The sequence below is a fragment of the Calonectris borealis genome, chromosome 15 (assembly GCF_964195595.1).
Source record: "Calonectris borealis chromosome 15, bCalBor7.hap1.2, whole genome shotgun sequence".
In the NCBI taxonomy this organism is placed as follows: domain Eukaryota; kingdom Metazoa; phylum Chordata; class Aves; order Procellariiformes; family Procellariidae; genus Calonectris; species Calonectris borealis.
In genome coordinates, this window is record NC_134326.1 from 11,310,607 (window position 1) to 11,327,446 (window position 16,840).

At 61.4% G+C, this 16,840-nt stretch overlaps 1 protein-coding gene across 4 annotated transcripts; it reads right to left on the minus strand.

Moving 5' to 3' along the window:
• Positions 1–230: 230 nt before the first annotated feature.
• Positions 231–15,231, minus strand: TNIP1 (TNFAIP3 interacting protein 1). Of its 4 annotated transcripts, none has more exons than XM_075164201.1 (18): positions 15,103–15,231; positions 9,066–9,236; positions 7,927–8,049; positions 7,555–7,634; positions 7,275–7,343; positions 4,751–4,942; positions 4,477–4,571; positions 4,256–4,337; positions 3,925–4,014; positions 3,612–3,677; positions 3,304–3,435; positions 3,093–3,221; positions 2,653–2,775; positions 2,207–2,332; positions 1,799–1,870; positions 1,481–1,675; positions 1,118–1,208; positions 231–758 (listed from the first exon to the last, which is right to left on the minus strand). In XM_075164201.1, exons 2-18 carry the CDS (start codon positions 9,205–9,207, stop codon positions 733–735), a joined length of 1,833 nt encoding a protein of 610 aa, XP_075020302.1. In that variant the 5' UTR covers positions 9,208–9,236; positions 15,103–15,231; the 3' UTR covers positions 231–732. The 4 variants fall into 4 exon arrangements, with proteins under 4 accessions (XP_075020302.1, XP_075020301.1, XP_075020304.1 ...); XM_075164200.1 differs by having other exon boundaries at positions 3,925–4,017; positions 15,103–15,204; XM_075164203.1 differs by lacking the exon at positions 3,925–4,014 and having other exon boundaries at positions 15,103–15,228.
• Between the last annotated feature and the right edge of the window lie 1,609 nt (positions 15,232–16,840).

The following is a 16,840-nucleotide window of genomic DNA, read 5'->3' on the forward strand; positions in this document are numbered from 1 at the left end:
CGGAGGGAGGTGGGGGGCATGCACTTGGGGCAATAGATCCACCCTGGGGCTGGGTTTCCCTTGCGCTTGCTCTGCCCCTGAGGCTATACCCAAGCACATGGGGACCAGCAGCCTCAGAGATGGGAGGGGGACATTTCCCAATAACCCCGTGTCCCTGGCATCCCTCCCAGTCCCGCACAGAGGCTTCCCGAGGGAAAGCAGCTTTCAGGATAAAACCAGAGAGACTCAGCTACACTTCAGTCCTTAAATAAATACAAAGACACCAACCACCCTCAGCCCGGGCTGTGGCTGTGGCAGGCACCTGCCTGCGAGCATGGGATCTCCCACCACGAGGAGAGTCCCCGCCGTCACCCACTCCTCCAGGGGCTGAACTGAAGCCCCTGGACCGGGGCAGCTCCTGGCGTGGTCCTGGGAAACGCTGGCTCCTCTTCCCCGAAGACCTGGCTCGGGTCTACAGCGATGCCAGGCCTGATGCCTCATGGGGAAGGGGATGGCCACAGGGGACTGACCCTGCGTTGACCGCCACCATGACGGCACCTCCAGTCCCTCCTTCACACTTTCCTCGCGGGGATGCACTCCCAAGCCGCTCCAGGCCACGGGTGCGGCCACGTCCACTGTATGTCCACGCACGGGGATAGGCAGCCGGAGGAAGCTCCTAGATATATACACACGGGCACACACACACACCCTACTCCTCTTCCGCCGGTACCGCAGCGCAGCCGGTCCTTGGCGTTAGGGCAATCCGGGACCTGCCTGTTCTGTGACACAAGAGAGGGGCAGCACAGGGTGAGCGCAGCTCTTCGTGCCCAGACGAGCCCCACGGGAGGGATGCCAGCCATGGGATGGTCGTTATCCCCAAGCACTGATTGCCATAACCCCGTGGGCTCTGCTGGGGCTCAGGCTCGCGCCTGTCTTCAGATGCTGCAGGGATGGTGTGGGGGGATGCAGCAGGGACCAATCCCGCAGCAGAATCATCCCCTCGGCTGATCAGAGGTGGGGGCTGAAGGGAAATGGCCACTGCCTGGCAAGCTATTCCCCCATCCCTCCCCCAAGTGCTCAGCCAATTGCCCAGGGTCAGGGACAGGGGCGCTCCGCTTGCCAAGGGTCCAAGCCTTACCCATGTCCTTGGGGACCGGTTTCACCCCGGCCGCTGCCTGAGCGTTCTGGCTGCGAGCCATGGCACAGGGAGGGTGCCAGGGGTACTCGGGCTGCAGAAGGAGATGGAACAGAAACAGCGAATTATCAGAGATGTGAATCAAAAGGCTGCGCTCCATATTCAATTCCAGGATCTGAGGAGGAGAAGGAGGAGGAGGAGGAGGAGGATGATGACGACAAGGGCTGAATGTTCACGTGCCAACAGGACACGTGCTCAGCTCCCTGCTCGGTCACCCTGGAAGTGCCGCTCGCTTGGCAGCAAGCCCCAGACCCATTCGCATACAACCCTCTGCTCCCCCTTGTGCCAGCATGGGTAGACACTCACCGGGGGAAAATGCTGGAAATTTTGTCCGGGCGTGTGCTCGCCTGGCATCGCTGGCGGGTATCGGATCTGCTGCCACTCATCGAAGCCGTGGTACATGGGGTGAGGCACGGGGGAACTGTACTGGTACGCGTACATGGGGCAGGCAGGGCTCCGCAGCCCTGGCAGCGGCTCGGGGTGCAGCCTCTCTCCGGAAGCCTGCGAGGAGCCGGGGGAGATGCTGGGGAGAGCCCCGAGGGCAGCCCGCTGCCACCACCCATTGCCCAGCTCAGAGCTGTCCCTCCAACAGCCCCCAGGAAGGGTTTTCCCCCCCGTCCCCACCTGTTTGTGCTGTTTCAGCAGCTTCTTCAGCTTCTCCTTCTCCCGCTGGCAGTCGTCCTTGGAGGCTCGCAGCTGGGAGCAAGGTGGGGTTAATGCAGAGCCCACCCTGCTACCCGCCATGTCTGTGGGGCAGGGGATGCTGCCATGCCCCGCAGGAATGCCTGCGCTCGTCCCCCCCCCGCCATCAGACCCCCAGGAGAGGGGCAAGAGGAAGAGACAAGTCACAAGAGATGCTCTGGCAGGGACAAGCAGCAACAAAACCACCGCTCCAGCCCTTCTGTCCCCGCTCAGCCGCTGCTCTGAGATGGGTACAGGGGGCTGTGACGCTGGGGATGAGCACACCTCTGACACACCCGGGGGGGACATGGGGCTCCCAGGGTGCTGCTGGTGGCACCCAATGCTGCTCACCTGGTTGTTGGAGAGGACCAGCTGCTTCTGCAGCTTCTCCAGCTGCTGCTTCAGCTCTTCCTTCTCCTCGTTCATCCTCTCCCTGTCACTCCGCTCCCTCTGGAAGTCCTCCTCGAAAATTTTCACCTGGCAGGAGGGAGGGGTGTGGGTGCACCTGGCCAAGGGTGGACAGCTCCCCCAAGCACCCCCTGTCACTGCATTGCCATCCCTGACCACACCAGCTATGCCAAGCCCCAGGCATGTAGACTGGCACAGTGGTCCCTGGCTGTGGTTCCTCCAGCTGAAGGCCTGGAAGATGCCGAGTTCGGTCCCCCGCTCCCCACCACCACGACACAGACACCCACTAGGACTGCTGGGCTGCTCCCAGCCACACCAGGCTCTTTGCCAGGGAGGTCCAGGGCACGTAGCTCTCTCCCTGCCTCCAGTAGCTCTGTGTCCTGCCCTACCTGCTGCTTGAGAAGCTCGTTCTGGGTCAGCAGCTCCTGCTGTGGCACCTTCCCCGCCGGCTCCATGGTGCTGGCAAAGATAGGTGGTGGGGAGGCCTGGACGTTCAGGGCTTCCTCTAGCGCCTGGAGAGGAAAAGGAGGAGCAGGGAGGGGGGTCAGAGCAAGGCGCTGTGCCCATGACATCTCCAGAGGGCCATGGGCACATGCCCAGCATGGGAAGCGGGTATAATGGGCCAGAGCAAGAGGGATTACCGACCCCCCCATCCCCCTTTCCTGGGGGCCTAAGGAGTGTGGTGGGCATCATCTGACACAAGCTCGCCCCTGGGCAAGGAGCTGGGCAGGAGGGGATTGATCAGGGTCATTTTTGGATTTGAGAGAGGAGAAGAGGACAGAGAACATAAAAGACATTTTGCAGGGAGAGGTTTTGCCCTGGCCCCCACCTTGTTCAACCTCTGGATCTCCTTCTCCTGGTACTCCCGCTGCCTGGTGACCGGAGCCAGCTGCTCCTGCAGGAACCGCATCCTCTGCTGCAGATCTCTCACCTCCATGGCCAGCCTCTCCTTCTCCGCCTGCAGGACCCAGGGGATGGAGATCAGCCAGGGCAGGGCGATGGGGCCGGCAGCTCCCTGCTGCCCTTCCCGAGGGACTCACCTCCTCTGTTTCAATCCGGGACTTAGCCAGGAGCAGTTTGCGGTCGAAATCCCGTTGCTTTTGCTCCCGCTCCGACTCCAGCTCGGTCAGTGCCCTGCGGGCCTCGGCCAGCTCCTGGTGCAAGTCTGTGACCTGCCAGGAGGGAGTGGGGATGTTGGCCGGCCCGGAAGGACCCTCACCGGGGCTGGGGGGAAGGAGGCACAGGCAGCCCCAAAACCTTCCCCGCAGCCGGTCTGCTCCAAGTCTCCCAACCAGCACCCAGCAGACACGTGGTCCCCGAGCACCCAGCTCTGAGCACCCAGCCTTACCTTCTGCTCATACTTCTGCTTCGTGGCTCGGAAGTGCTGATCCCATTGCTTATTCACCTCCAGCAGCTGCGGGGAGAGAGGGACAGCTGAACAGGAGCCCAGCCCCTGACCCAAGCCAGCCATGGCGGTCCCCAGCAGCCTCCCGTCGCGGAAGCACCTCGGGGACCAGCTGGATAGAGATCCCAGCTCCAGCAGTGCTTCCCTGCAGCTCCACAGCCCTGCCCCAGTCTCCCCGTGCCGTCCCAGCCACGCGCCCCCACCACCCACTCCCACCCTGCTCCTGGCAGTGCCTCCCTCCCGGTCCCATCCTCACCTCCCTGCGCTGGTGCTCCAGGATCTTCACCTTCTTCTCCTTGGCCTCCAGCTCTCCTCTGCCCGGTGCCTTCTCCACCGCGGCCCCGCTCTGCTGGACGCGCACGGGGGGACCCTCAGGGCTTTTGCAGAGGCTGTGCCCGAGGCCGGCTAAACACGAGCCGGTTCCCCTCCCATGACCTCCCCCATCCCCTCAAGACCCTGAGAAGTCCTGCTGGTCGTACTGGGACAAACTGGGGGACCCGATTAAAACGAAGCCACATTTGCTCATGTGCCAGCAGGCTCCCCACCTCCTTTCCCAACCCTCTCCGAGGGCGATGCTGCTCCCTCACCTGCTGCTGCTCAGCAGCTTCCCTCTTCCCACTGTCTTGGCTGCTCAGTGTCACCATCCGCCGGAGCTCCTGGTTCTCGCACCTGTGGGCAGGGAGGGCTGGTCATAGAATCATAGAATCGTTACGGTTGGAAAAGACCTCTAAGATCATCGAGTCCAAAAAGGTCAGCGGGTAGAAGCACCCAGCGCAGCCCGGTCACCCTCCCCACCGCCCACCTTCACCTGAGCTTCTCCAGCGCCTGGTTTCTCTGCTCCAGGTCCCGCTCCAGCTTGGTTCGCAGCTCCTTGTTCTCACTGTGCAGCGTCTCACACAGCGTCTGGGGGGCAAACACCAGCAGCATGAGGACTGCTGGCCAGCCCCAGGAGCCTCCCTGGTCACCCACCTCCCACCAAGCCCTGGCATGCAGGTCGGTGTCCACCTCGGGGTGGACAGGAGGGGCTTGGTGGAAAAAAAAGGGGAAAACCCCCATGAAGAGCCCGGTCAGCTCTCACTCACCTGCAAGAACGATGTTCTCTGCTCGTTCTTGTGCACCTTGGAGGCCAGGCGCTTGAGCTCGGATGCCATGTAGCCCATGCGCACAAAGACCTGATCCTTGCTGGCCTCCTTGGCACAGCCACTCAGCGTGCTCTCCAGCTGCTGCAGCTGGGGCAGCAGGTTGGCATCCTCGTTTGGTGGCTGCTCCAAGTCCTGGGGACAGGGAGGGGATGAAGTGCGGTAAGATAAGTTCAAGGAGCATTGCAAAGTTCCCTCTCAAGGGCAGGTCAGCCTCGTCTCCCATCCAGGGCTGTGGCAGGGAGCTGGGCCAGCACTGAGACACGCTGCAACAGCCCTCGGTATGCTGAAAAATTGTGTCAGCTTTGTAAAGGTTTGATTCCCATCTGCTGGACATGGGACACCAAGTCCCCAGGCAGAGGGGGACATTATGGCAGCAGCTCTCCCAGCCCATGGATTCCCCGTGCCCCTCGGCAGTCTGAGCAGACCACACTCCCGGCTTGCTGATAGCAATGGAGGCAACTCTACCCCGGTCTCTTCTCCCCCTGAGCTCTCCCCATCGGCACCAAGACTAGAAATCCCAGCTCTGAGACTGTCCTTTCTACATATGCCCTGGTCTGCGCTGGGAGCTGAGGTTTGCCACGTGAGGGGTGGTCTTACCCCAGTCCCCATCTTCTCCTTCCTCCTGTGCCCCCTCTGTGGCTTCCCCTGCCACCGCGGCACCAGGAACCCGGCCTCTTTGGCAGGCAGCAGCCAAGAGGGTGATGCACAGGATTTAAACGGTGGCCGGGAGAGCCCCGGTCAGGGCACACCCACCAGTGTCAGGGCGTGCCCCTACCCAAGCATGAGGGGTGTCCCCAACAGGCTCATCCTCCCCTGGTGTGGCTGGTTAACTCCTCCATTGCCTAGGAGACACTGCCAGCACAACAGAGCCCGGCCCGGCGCACGTGGCACTGCCGGGGAGGAGGTGGGGATGCGCTGGCACACCTGCGTCCGCTCCGCTCCCAGCCCCGCTGACTCAGCCTGCCGCCCGTGGGAATGCCTCGGGCAGCACCGCGTGGGGCCAGGGGCCCAGCATGTCCCCGGCCCCGGGGTTTTACAGCCCCGAAACTGCCATGGCAGGGTGTGTGCGGGGCACAGTGCCCACAGGCAAGGGGAGGCAGTGAGGACCCGAGCGCAGCTGGAGCACCTGGGAGAGCCCGGCTGCGAGCACGGGACTAGCACTTGGCTCAGGTGCCAGCAGCCGATTGCCAAGCAGATGCCACCCTTTTCTCCATCTCCCCGTGGCTGCAACTCAGGAGGGTCCAATGACTCAACCCCTCCTGGAGCCTCTCTGGCCAATGCAAACAGGGATGTGCAACGAGAGCATCTCCCCTTAGTGGTGCCCTGCTGTGCAAGCTGATGTTAGTCCCCCTTGGGCTCCCCATCCCTCCTCCCCTCCCTTCCAGCACACACAAAAAGCCAGAACAGGACAGGATGGGGCAGTGCCAGCCAAGGGGACACTCAGGTGGCAGCAAACGGAGCACAAGGAGGCGTGGGGCAGACCCTGTCAGCAATGATGGGGCTTGGAGACCTGGTCCTCCCTCCCAGTGTGGGTGTCAGGAGGTGAGCATCAGAGCACGGCTGACAGCTGCTCAGGTCATCACAGACCTTCCTGTCACTGTCATGTGGCACCTGGAGACACCGGTGTCCCTGTCTGGCTGGGGCTGCTTTGCTGGCCCCGTGCCCAGGCAGCCTGGCCAGGCCACTTGTACTTGAGAGACCTTGTCCTTGGAAGGCAGCCTGCACATTGTCCCCTCTCCCCGCCTTGGCCAGGCGAGAGGAGTGGTACACGCTGGGGCACACGTGCCACCACTTCTGAGCCCTCCAGCCCCAGCGAGACATGGGGAGGACCTGCCATGGGGCTGTGTGGTTCCCTCCTGCCTGCAGACTGGCCAGGTCCCCTCATCTTCATCGGTGGCAGAGGCTGGGCACTGCAGCACGAGCACTGTCCTGGGTGGGGGGGGCTGGCTCTGCTCCCCTGGGAACGCCCGGGCACAGTTTATCCCTCCTCTGCGGTTTGCCCAAGGGCCGCCTTGACACGGGTCCCCCAGCCCTGCCTGTGCCTGCCTGCAGCTGCGTCACCAGCGCACACCGCTGCCTGCCTGCAGCTGCGTCACCAGCGCGCACCGCTGCCTGCCTGCAGCTGCGTCACCAGCGCGCACCGCTGCCTGCCTGCAGCTGCGTCACCAGCGCGCACCGCTGCCTGCCTGCAGCTGCGTCACCAGCGCGCACCGCTGCCTGCCTGCAGCTGCGTCACCAGCGCGCACCGCTGCCTGCCTGCAGCTGCGTCACCAGCGCGCACCGCTGCCTGCCTGCAGCTGCGTCACCAGCGCGCACCGCTGCCTGCCTGCAGCTGCGTCACCAGCGCGCACCGCTGCCTGCCTGCACACCCTCCCACGCCCCCAGTACCACCACCACCACCGCACCAACCGGCTCAACTCTCCACCTGCCGCCCACCAAATCCCACAGGCACCAGGGCACTCACCGCTCTCCCGCTCTCCTGGGGAAACCCCTGCGCTTCGACAGTGACGATCTCAAACTCCGAGGAGGATCCCTGCAAGGGGAGGCAGCCAGGTCAGGTCTCCCCGGGGAATGGCACCCAGGATGCCCACCGTGCGGAGGCAGGGACTGCCGGGACAGGAGGACCCCTCCTTTCAGATTTATCCCTGTTTCTAGAGGCTAAAGGCTGCCTCCTTTTGCTTTAACTAGAATGAGTCTCTCCCTGTGGCCATACCAGCACCAGCTCTTGCATTCACCAGACTCACACTTGGAGACTTCCGTGCTTCCGCGTCCGGCTGGGCGCTGCCTGGGGCAGCCCGTGTGGAGCTGGGATCAGGGCCGACGGCTGCAGAGAGGGGAGAGGACATGGCCATGAGCATTTTGGAGAGCAGGGCCCCGCCTGGCGCAGGGATGCAGAGAGCAGACACCCCGCGAGGTCGGGCACTGATGGATGGTTTCTACCCTGGCTATGGGGATAGGACAGAAACCTCCCTCCAGGAGAAGGTTTGATAGACTTCAGAGATGACAGGGCTGCACGAAACTTTCATGAAAGTCTCCTTCACACCCTCTCCCTTCTCCTGAGCTCAGGATCCTGAGCCATCAGGTTATCCCTCCCCAGCGAGCCTCGCATCTCCTACCTCCGGTTTCCACCAGGTCCTCCAAGGCAGATGATGCCATCAACATTTTGTTGTCCTTCACGAGGTCCTCCGCCTTCTGCCGCAGCTTGGATGCCTCCACCTGGGACTCCTCCAGCAGCTCTCCTGTTGTGGACAACAGAAGGATCCTCACCCTCCTTCCCCGAGTGCCTGCCCTGCTGCAGCCCCATCCACCAACACCAAGCCCCCTGCTTGGGTGGAGAAGTGCCCAGCGTAGTCCTTCTTCATCCAGAAAGAATTTTTCTTGCCCAAATCCAACGGCAAAGCTGTATCAGTGGCTCACTGGCTGCAGAGTCCCACATGCTGACACATAGAGGACTGGTTACAGGAGGCAGCAGGGCAGCACTGCATCTCTCAGAGGTCTCCTCTGCTTCGCAGAAGAGCCAAATTTAAGCCTAGGTGGTGAGCCTAGGGGTCCAGCCTGCCCGCTTTAGGGTCTGGCACCAGCAATGCAATCCTCTCCCCACTCCGGGCAGCTGCTCTGTCGTCAGTGGGTCCCAGTCCCAGGTAGGGGCAGGGCAATGCGACGGGAATCACGAGGCAGGTGGAAATTTGGCTGCAGAAGCAGGACTCGAAAGTGGAAGCTGGGTCACGAGACCGAAAACAAAACCAGGGGTGGGTGGGGGAAGGCGGCCAAGGAGGGGAAAGGGGGTGGCACGACTCGGCTGGGGCATTTCAACATCGGCACGTACCTGCCGCTGTGGGGAGCATCCAATGTCGGGGTCTTTGAGCAGCACCCAATAAAAGCCCCTGACCTGACAGGAGGTTGCGGGAGGTGGGCGCTTTCATCAAAGGCAGAGCAGATCCCAGCACCTGCGACCTGCCACTGCAGGACTCTGGGAAGCTGACCTTGCTCCATCACTTGCCTTTTTTTCAGCCGTTTATCCCACCATAAAGCACTCCCAGAGTTCAGCAAAAGCCTTGCTCCCTCTGCAACCCCGTGTGAAAAAGCCCAGACATCCTGCTCAACCCCCAAGTCGGGGAGAGCTTTGCTACTGCCCCAGTGCCAAGACCCCCAGCTTCTTATAGCACTGTTCCTAAGTAGAGCAAGAAACCCCCAGGCTCTGTCAGGCTGAGCTATCCCAAAGGTGAACCTCATCCCCCAGCCACACAGTAGTTACCGATAGACTTGATCCCCTGCATCTTCTCCTTCAGCCGGGTGTTCTCCTCCACCAGCCGCTCAAAGGCTGTGGACCCATTCTCCTCCGTCCCCCCGCCGGGGTCGTAGATGCGGTAGGGTCCTCTCCCTTCCATGCCTGCCATTCAGTTGCCCACCTCCCAGCCAGACATCCCTGCAAGGCAACGGAGCACAGCGTCACCTTCCTCTGGCCCCGGATGGCACCGCTGTCCCCTGGTCCCAACTGCGCAGGGATCCGGGGTGCCACACCAACGGGGGCAGGGCTGCCTCACTGCTCGCCGGCCAGCAGAGAAGTGTCCCAGGTGAAGGCACTTCCCCCTCCAGCCCTGCTTGGGGTGAACGTGCCGGGGTGACTCACGGTCATGAGAAGTGTCATGCAAGGAGGCATCACCAGCACCCCCACCCAAGGTCGGCTCTCACCCCTGCGGGGCGCGGGAGTCCCCGAGGAGGTCACAGCCGCCCGCCCCTGCATCCCCGTGGGGATGGAGACCCAGTCCAGGAGCATCTACCCACACCAGCACAGATCTGGGCACCGTCACCGGAGCAGCCTGCTCATGGCAGGATATTTTTGTGGGGCAGAAAGGGTTGTGGTGGGCTGTTTGGGGAGGGATGTCTGCAGCTGCAAAAGCCGTAACCCACAGCCGGTGGGCTGTTTGGGCAGCACAGGGAGGGGGGGGAGTAGACGAGCCCCAGCAGCCAGGCAGGGACCCGCTCTGCCCTCGGGCTCAGCCAGAGAAACCGGCTGCCAACGCCACGGCTTCCCGAATCAGGACACAGGGAACAGCCAGGCATGCGCCGGGCCGGGAGCAAAGTACACAGCGAGGAAACACCCGCATGCAGCATGCTGTTTGCTTTTTTAATTCCTTGCATTTGTGGGTGGCCCAAGGCCTCCCTGTTGCTGAGGTCTGGCCTGGGGACAGCCAGGCAGCATCCCGGCCCCAGGTCTCCCCCATCTCCTGGGGGTGATAAAGCAGCTGCTGTGAATGACGGCCCAACTTATCAAAAATACCACCCCCCCAATGCCAGCTTGCTATAGAGCAGGGCAGCGTGGCAGCCAAGAGGGCCTTGGGGGCGATGCCAGCCTGAGCTGGGGTGCTGCCTGCAGTGCCAGCTGCCGGGGAGCACCATGGGAGCACCCGTGGGCACCCCAAAGTGCTCTTCCACCCAGCCAAGGCAGCTGGGCACTTGTGAGCAGGAGGGGGCCAAGAGGGGACCATTTTGAAAGAGGAAGGGGGGAAGCCTATACCCGAAACCGTCTCAACCTCAGACTAACGCTCATGCCACGAGCGATCCAGGCTGATCACCGGGTTAGATGACCTGCCTGCCAGGGAGCGGCAGGGACTTTCCAGATGACAACTGCCACCTGGCAGCATCCGCAACTGGAGCGGCAATTAACGCCCGCCTCAGCGGCAGGTAATTACGCACAGCCTCAGCAGCAGTCTGTTTTTGGGAGATGCATCTGTCGGTAGGTCTCACCTTCCTCCTGCTCTGCGGGTGCTGCCAAGCCCCCATGCAGGGAGCCGGCAGCCCTGTCCCAAGCAGCTGGAGGTGGTGACCGCTGGGAGCTGCCCAGCTGCAGGGTGGGCCCAGCAGCGGCTATTTCTGGAGCCCATAGCAGCTGACAGGAAGCTGCAGAAGAACCGGGGCAGTTTCCGTGCCAAGGGTCCCGGCACCGGGCAGCATTGCCACAGCCGATACAAAACCCCCACCGCAGGACGGGGAAAACTCCCTGAGCAGACCTGCTGCCGGAGCCCAGCGTGGTGGGGCGACACGCACGTGGCCCGGGGACCCAGTGGCACCTCCACCGCAGGGAAATGCCATCGCCTATGGCCATGCTACCTGCCTGGCAAGCCCGGCGGACGATGGGGACAATGTCACAGGCAGGCTGGGGACCTGAGGCTTTCTCACCAGCGTCTGGTCACCATGTGCTGCTCCAGATCCAAACCTGGGGCTCTGGGAGGAGCTGGTTAGCAAAGCAATCTTACAGCGAGCATCTCATAGGGTGTCCAGGTCCTCCGCCAGGACAAACCCAGGTGTGGGTCAGGGAAAGTGGGGACAAGCGGCCTTCTCACACGGCATCCTTTCCCCGTGCAGCTTTGCAGCAGCCTGAAATACTAGCCCCCATTTTCTTGCACTCCAGACCCCAAACCAGTTGGTTTTCCACCTTCCCCTGTGGCACGCGTGCGGGAGGTCGCCTACCCCTGCGCAACCCTGCCCGCAAAGCAATGCAGCACCAAACATCCAAACCCAAGCTGCCCTGACCACCCCACCCACCGGCAGAGCTTATCCACAGCAACCCCATATTCTTCCAGATGGACGGAGCCACCGAAAGCCTCTGCTGTTCCCAGTTCTCATGGTTTTATCAAGGATTTTTCTACCCAAGGTCTGCACCCCACCAGGCAGACGGCAGCAGAGGGTTCGCTGGAGCTGTTTTCAAACAGCAGCTGGGGAGAAGAACTGAACTATCCCCAGCTGACAGAAAAACAGACCAGTCACGAATTCACCACCAAACAAGACCCAGCAAGAGGGGAGGGTTTCCGCAGCATCCGAGCCCATCGCTGGGGTCAGGGCAGGTTTGCCCAGGGTAGAGGAACAGCCCCATTTCTGCAAGGAGCCACTGGGACTGAGCTGTCACCCTGGGGACAGGACCCTGGACCAGGTCGCTGTTCCCAGTCCTGGTTTGGTTTTTTTCCTTAAGAGTTCTGAAAGAGGAGATTTACAGTAGAAAATCTCATGTTTCAATAAAAACACCAGGGGAGGAGAGAGAGGACTATAGACGAGCACCTAACGATGGTTAGAAACGCAAAGAAAACAAGACTACCACAAACTCCAGAAGAAACCACCGAACCACCAGAAAACACTTCTCTCTTTGCCAATCAACAGTTTCTAAGCTAACGTGATGGTATTTCACATCCCCAGGGGTTGAGGGCCAGTCACGGACCATGGCTGCCCAGATATAGCTCACCGGCTCCATGCCCAGCCGTCGGCAGAGGCTGCCAGACACCGTGGTCGCCTGTGGGCGTCACTGGTTGCAAGCCAGCGCTGAGACCTTTAGGTAGTAAATCTTTATGACAAGTCAGCAAAAGGAGAGAATGAGAGGGGAGGGGAGACTTCCAGGCAAAGCCAAAAGCGGGGTGGTATTTAAATAGCTGCGCTGTGGCTTGGGAGAGAACTGGCACCGCGTAGCCGTGACCAGACTGTTCCCCGCTGTCACTCAGGAAGACGTGCATCACCGCCACGGCCACCAGCACCGCAGCCATCGCTGCACTGGCCATGCAGAAGCGGTAGAAGGAAACAATTCCTGCCTTAAAATTACTTAACAGCTGAAGACACGAAGGCAGAGGATGCGAATCCTGCACAGCAAGCAGGCTGGCACTGCTGGAGGTTTGCTTTCGGCAGCGAGCCCCAGGGTGGAGACCGGCCTGCCGAAGCCGTGGGCTTGGCAGCCCATCAATTCCCATCCCACAATCCATGGTGGGAGCTCGGCCCAGCCCTTAGGAGAACGGGGTTTTCCTTACCCCGGCATGCAACATTCCCAGGAAGTCTCCTCCCCACCAGGATCGCACAAGGCGAAAGCAAATCCCTGCAGGGGATCATTTTCCCATGACCAGGGCTGCTGGGCCCCCGGCATCGCTCCTCCTCAGAGGAAAAGCAAAAGCCACTCAAGACAGACACTATGGAGGAATTTTTTTTTGTTTAATCATTTTACTGGAATTCAGCAAAATGCCACAGCCCTCAGCCCAGCTTTTCCTCTCCTGAGTTCCAGCAGCTACCCAGTCCCAGGGACAACCATTCCTGGGCTGCTGGTCTCATTTGCAGGGAAGCAAAAGCAGAGCTGGCTTTAGGAGGAAGCAATAATAAGGAGAGTTTCTGGGCACTGCAATCCAGAAAACTGGACTCCCTGGGCTGGGAGTAATAAAAGAAGAGGAAAGCAGGCATTGCAAGGCTCAGGTCTCAAAGGGAAAGGTCTGAACCTCCACTTGAAGCATTTTTTTCCCAGTCTGGCTAGCTGCAGAGAGAGGGTGGGAAAGGCAAGAGCTCCATCCGAAACGCAGCAGATGTTACAGATGTGCTCCAGCCAGAAATTCCACCCTCGCCTCAGAAACCCACCTACCTCAGAAGCTTCACAAAACAACCTGCTTCCGGTGAGGTTGCTCACAAGGAAAATAAAGCATTTCCCCATTCGGAGCCAGGTTTACAAACAGGGGTAACTACACGCAGCTGCAGAGCTCCTCGCCGCGGGTCCAAGTCCTGGCGCAGGCAGGACAGGCAGCCAGACTTCGTGGTGGTGCTCCCCTGGGCAACACAGTGGTGTTTGACGCGAGACCCTGTCTTCTGCTGCAAGGACATCTCGCTTTATGCTGCCTGCTACGTTTCTTCCCCCTCGCAGAGCTCAGTAGCATGATGGCTGCTTGTCACAGCACTCAAAAGCAGAGCAAGGCGCAGCCACCCCTTCCTTGCAGCTCCAGCACAACCCGGGCTACTCCTGTCCAACCTGGTGCGCTTCAGCCAGGCAACAACCAAGGAGCAGAAGGCACCGCAAAGCTACACCCGCAAAGCTACCTCTGTCACCCAAAGCGTAAGAATTGTTGCTCTAAAACAAAATCTGCAATGCCACAGGAGTAGATGGTTCAGCTTCCTCCACCCACGAGTGTTTTGTACCAGCTGCTGGCAAGCAACGACCCACAGCCCTGTGCTAGATAGGTCTTGGCATAGGTCAGGCCAAAAGGGTATCGTGGGATTTCTTGAGAGCCAGGAATGATGCCAAAGACTGCAAAAAGCCTCTCCTCTTTTCTTATTGCTTACTTCACCTCACCACAGAGACAACTCTCAAGGACGTGCCTGGCTGGAGCCTTCCTGCCTCCAGAACTAGCCCCAGTGCTCAAAGTCCGGCCCCCCAGCTCCAGCATGCTTCGGCCGCCTTTGCCAGCGCTCTCAATGAAATCTGCACCACAAAAGAGCTTGTGGCAGTGGAACAGCTCTTACTCACCCAAGCAGATGGAAATAATGAGCTAAAGGGGAAAGGTTGCATTTGCCTCCCTGATACAGGGAGCAACCTGTGCCTGGGGCACCGAGGAATGGGACAGCCAGATCTCCAAGAGGCCGCAGGTCCCCACCAAGTCCCATCCGGAGCTATTTTCACCCAAAAGCAGGGCTGACAGGCAGCATCTTTCTTTCCTCTGCCCTCAGCAGGGGCCTTACCCTGGCATTGAGGGAGGGCAGATGGGGAGGCAAGCTGTGCACCACCCCTAAGGAGGAGGGGAGGCTGCCATCCCCGCTCTGGCTATTCCAGCCTCTGGATCCGCATGCGGACTCCTCCATCGACCGGAGGCTCCTTGGAGCCGCGGCCGCCCGCAGCCCCCGGGGTGGAATCCACGCACCGACCCTGCCCGCGGGGGACCGCAAGCCCAGGAATAGAAGACAGATGCGTGGGCCTGGGGAAACGCCGGGGTTGTGTAAGGCAGAGCAAGGGGAGGAGCGAGCCCGGAGCTCGGCCCGGGTACGCAGCGGCGCGGGGCTGCCCGGCCCAAGGGGCCAGCACCCTGGGCCCGCCCGAGCCGGTGGGCGGGAGCTGCCCCCCCCCCCCCCCCACCCCGGCACCTGCCTGAGCCCTTCTCCTCTCCTCCCCCGGGCATCGCCACCGCCGGTCAACGCATGCTCCCCCGCAACCACCCTGCCCTTCGGGAGCGGCGAGGGGAGCCGGCAGCCCCTGCCCTGCCCCGAGGGAGGGGAGACTGAGGCACGACACGACTATCGCGACAAGCCCGCAGCACCCGGGCCCGCCCCGGAGCAGGTCCCCGGGGGACGGCGCGGCCCCGGCCCCCTTTAGGGTTTCACCTCGGCCGCCCGCGGAAACTGACAGCCCGGGAACCCGCCAGGCGCAGCCCCGAGCCCCGCCAGCCCCTCCCCGCCGCCGGGACCCCTCACTGGGGCGGCACAACCCGGTGCCCAGGCGCCACCCCCGGTGCCCGCTAAGACCCCGGTGCCCCAGGCAGGCCCCCGTACCGCTCCGAGCTCACCTGCCAGTGCGCCCCCGAGGCGGGGCAGGGGCAGGTACCGGTGCCGCTGCCGGTACCGCTCCGCGCTGCCGCCAGCACGGGAGGAAGCGGTGGGGGGGGGGGGGGGCGGGCGGCAGCGGTTCCGCCCCCGGGAAATTCCCAGCCTGACGGACAGGCGCCGCAGCCAATCGGCGCGGGGCGAAGAGTATAAAGAGGGAGGGCGGGGGAGGAGGGGAGGCAGTGAGTGGCGCAGTGAGTGGCCTGTCAGGGTGCAGTGCTCGGTGTTTGTCCGGCTGTCCCGTCTGGCTTCCCTGGGGCTGCGTGGGGTCCCGCGGACCTGCCCGGCATAGTGGGGCCCTGCGGGGCGGAAGGAGCCGGCCTGCCTCCGCCTTAGGATGTTTCCGCTCGTTGGGGAGCGGCTCCCCCGGCTTATCGAGAGACAAAATGGCGGGGTGGAGGGGAGGGCCCGGCCTAACCGCGGCGCCTTCCTGCCGGGGGGCGGAGGAACCCCCTTGCCCCCCTGGCGCCGCTTGTGGGGTGCAGCCGGTTTGGGGTGTGCAGGAATAGGTGAGAGGAGGCTGTGCTGAGAAGACCCCGGGTCCTCGGCCGCTCTGGCAGGTGGGCTGCGGCAGTCCCAGGCTCCCTCCTCAGCCTCGGGTGCCCCGGGAAGAAGGCTTGTGTGCTCCCGTGGCCCGCTGAGGCTTACCAGATCTTTCCTCTGATGCAGGGAGAATTCCCCACCAAGCCTGTGTCTCTGAGTTACGTTACACAAGGAAATTACACCCCCCCAGCTGGAGCGTTTACTCTCAGGGATCCTTTTCCTCTGTGCTGCTGCTTTGATTATTGTGCATTCGCGAACAACAGACATCAGCCAGAGGAGCAGGAACCACAGGGAACGCCTTCTGGTTTCACATAACTCTCGGGACTCACTCTGTAGCTACCTGATTTTCTTTCTTGTGTTGGTTTTGCCACAAGGAAGGTGGTTTTTATGTGTGTATATATATATATAAAAACCCAATAAAACAGAAGCAAAGAAAACCTGGTGTAAGCAGATACGCTGCTTGCTCTCTGCCTGTACTCCTGACATTTCTTCCTCTCTGTAGGTGACTGCTACTGGGCTCACGGAGATGTCCTTTACTGGTGATTGTGCTGTTTCCAGATGTCCCAGTCCTGGCTTCCTACTCAGTTCAGACAGTTCCACCGCTTCTTGGCAATTTGATGGTTTTTTGGGTTGTAAAAACTAAAAAAAACCGAACTCCTTCCCCTGACTGCCCTTCACTCCAACCAGGACATCGCCCTGGCAGCCTGGCTGGGTTATGAGACAGCTCAGTGGGTGCTGGGACCCTGACATGCTCTTTGGATGTGTTCATGTCCAAGTTCTCAACTGGGGATGAGACAGCAGGACCCCACGTACAGGCAACATCTTCCCTTTTGTTCCCCAAAGGGCTTGTTTCACCCCAGAGGCCCAGTTCTATTCTGTAAACCCTCGGAAAACCTGGCTACAGAACCAGAAAACATCTTGTTTATAAGATAATGTCTCAGCCTGCAAAAAATAGGCAAACCCCGCTCTATTTCTGTGAGGAGAGGAGGGGGGTGGCATGGTTCGGCTTCGCAGCGCTTCGGGCTGACAGTGAAAAGCTGCCTGCCTTCCCCTCGCTCTGTCTTGGGCACGCTCGCACCAAAAAAAGCATCGCTCTACTCACCCAGCCGCGTCCCGGAGGGGCTCGGGGGGCGTGAGAGCCCTTTGGGCCAGGCGCTC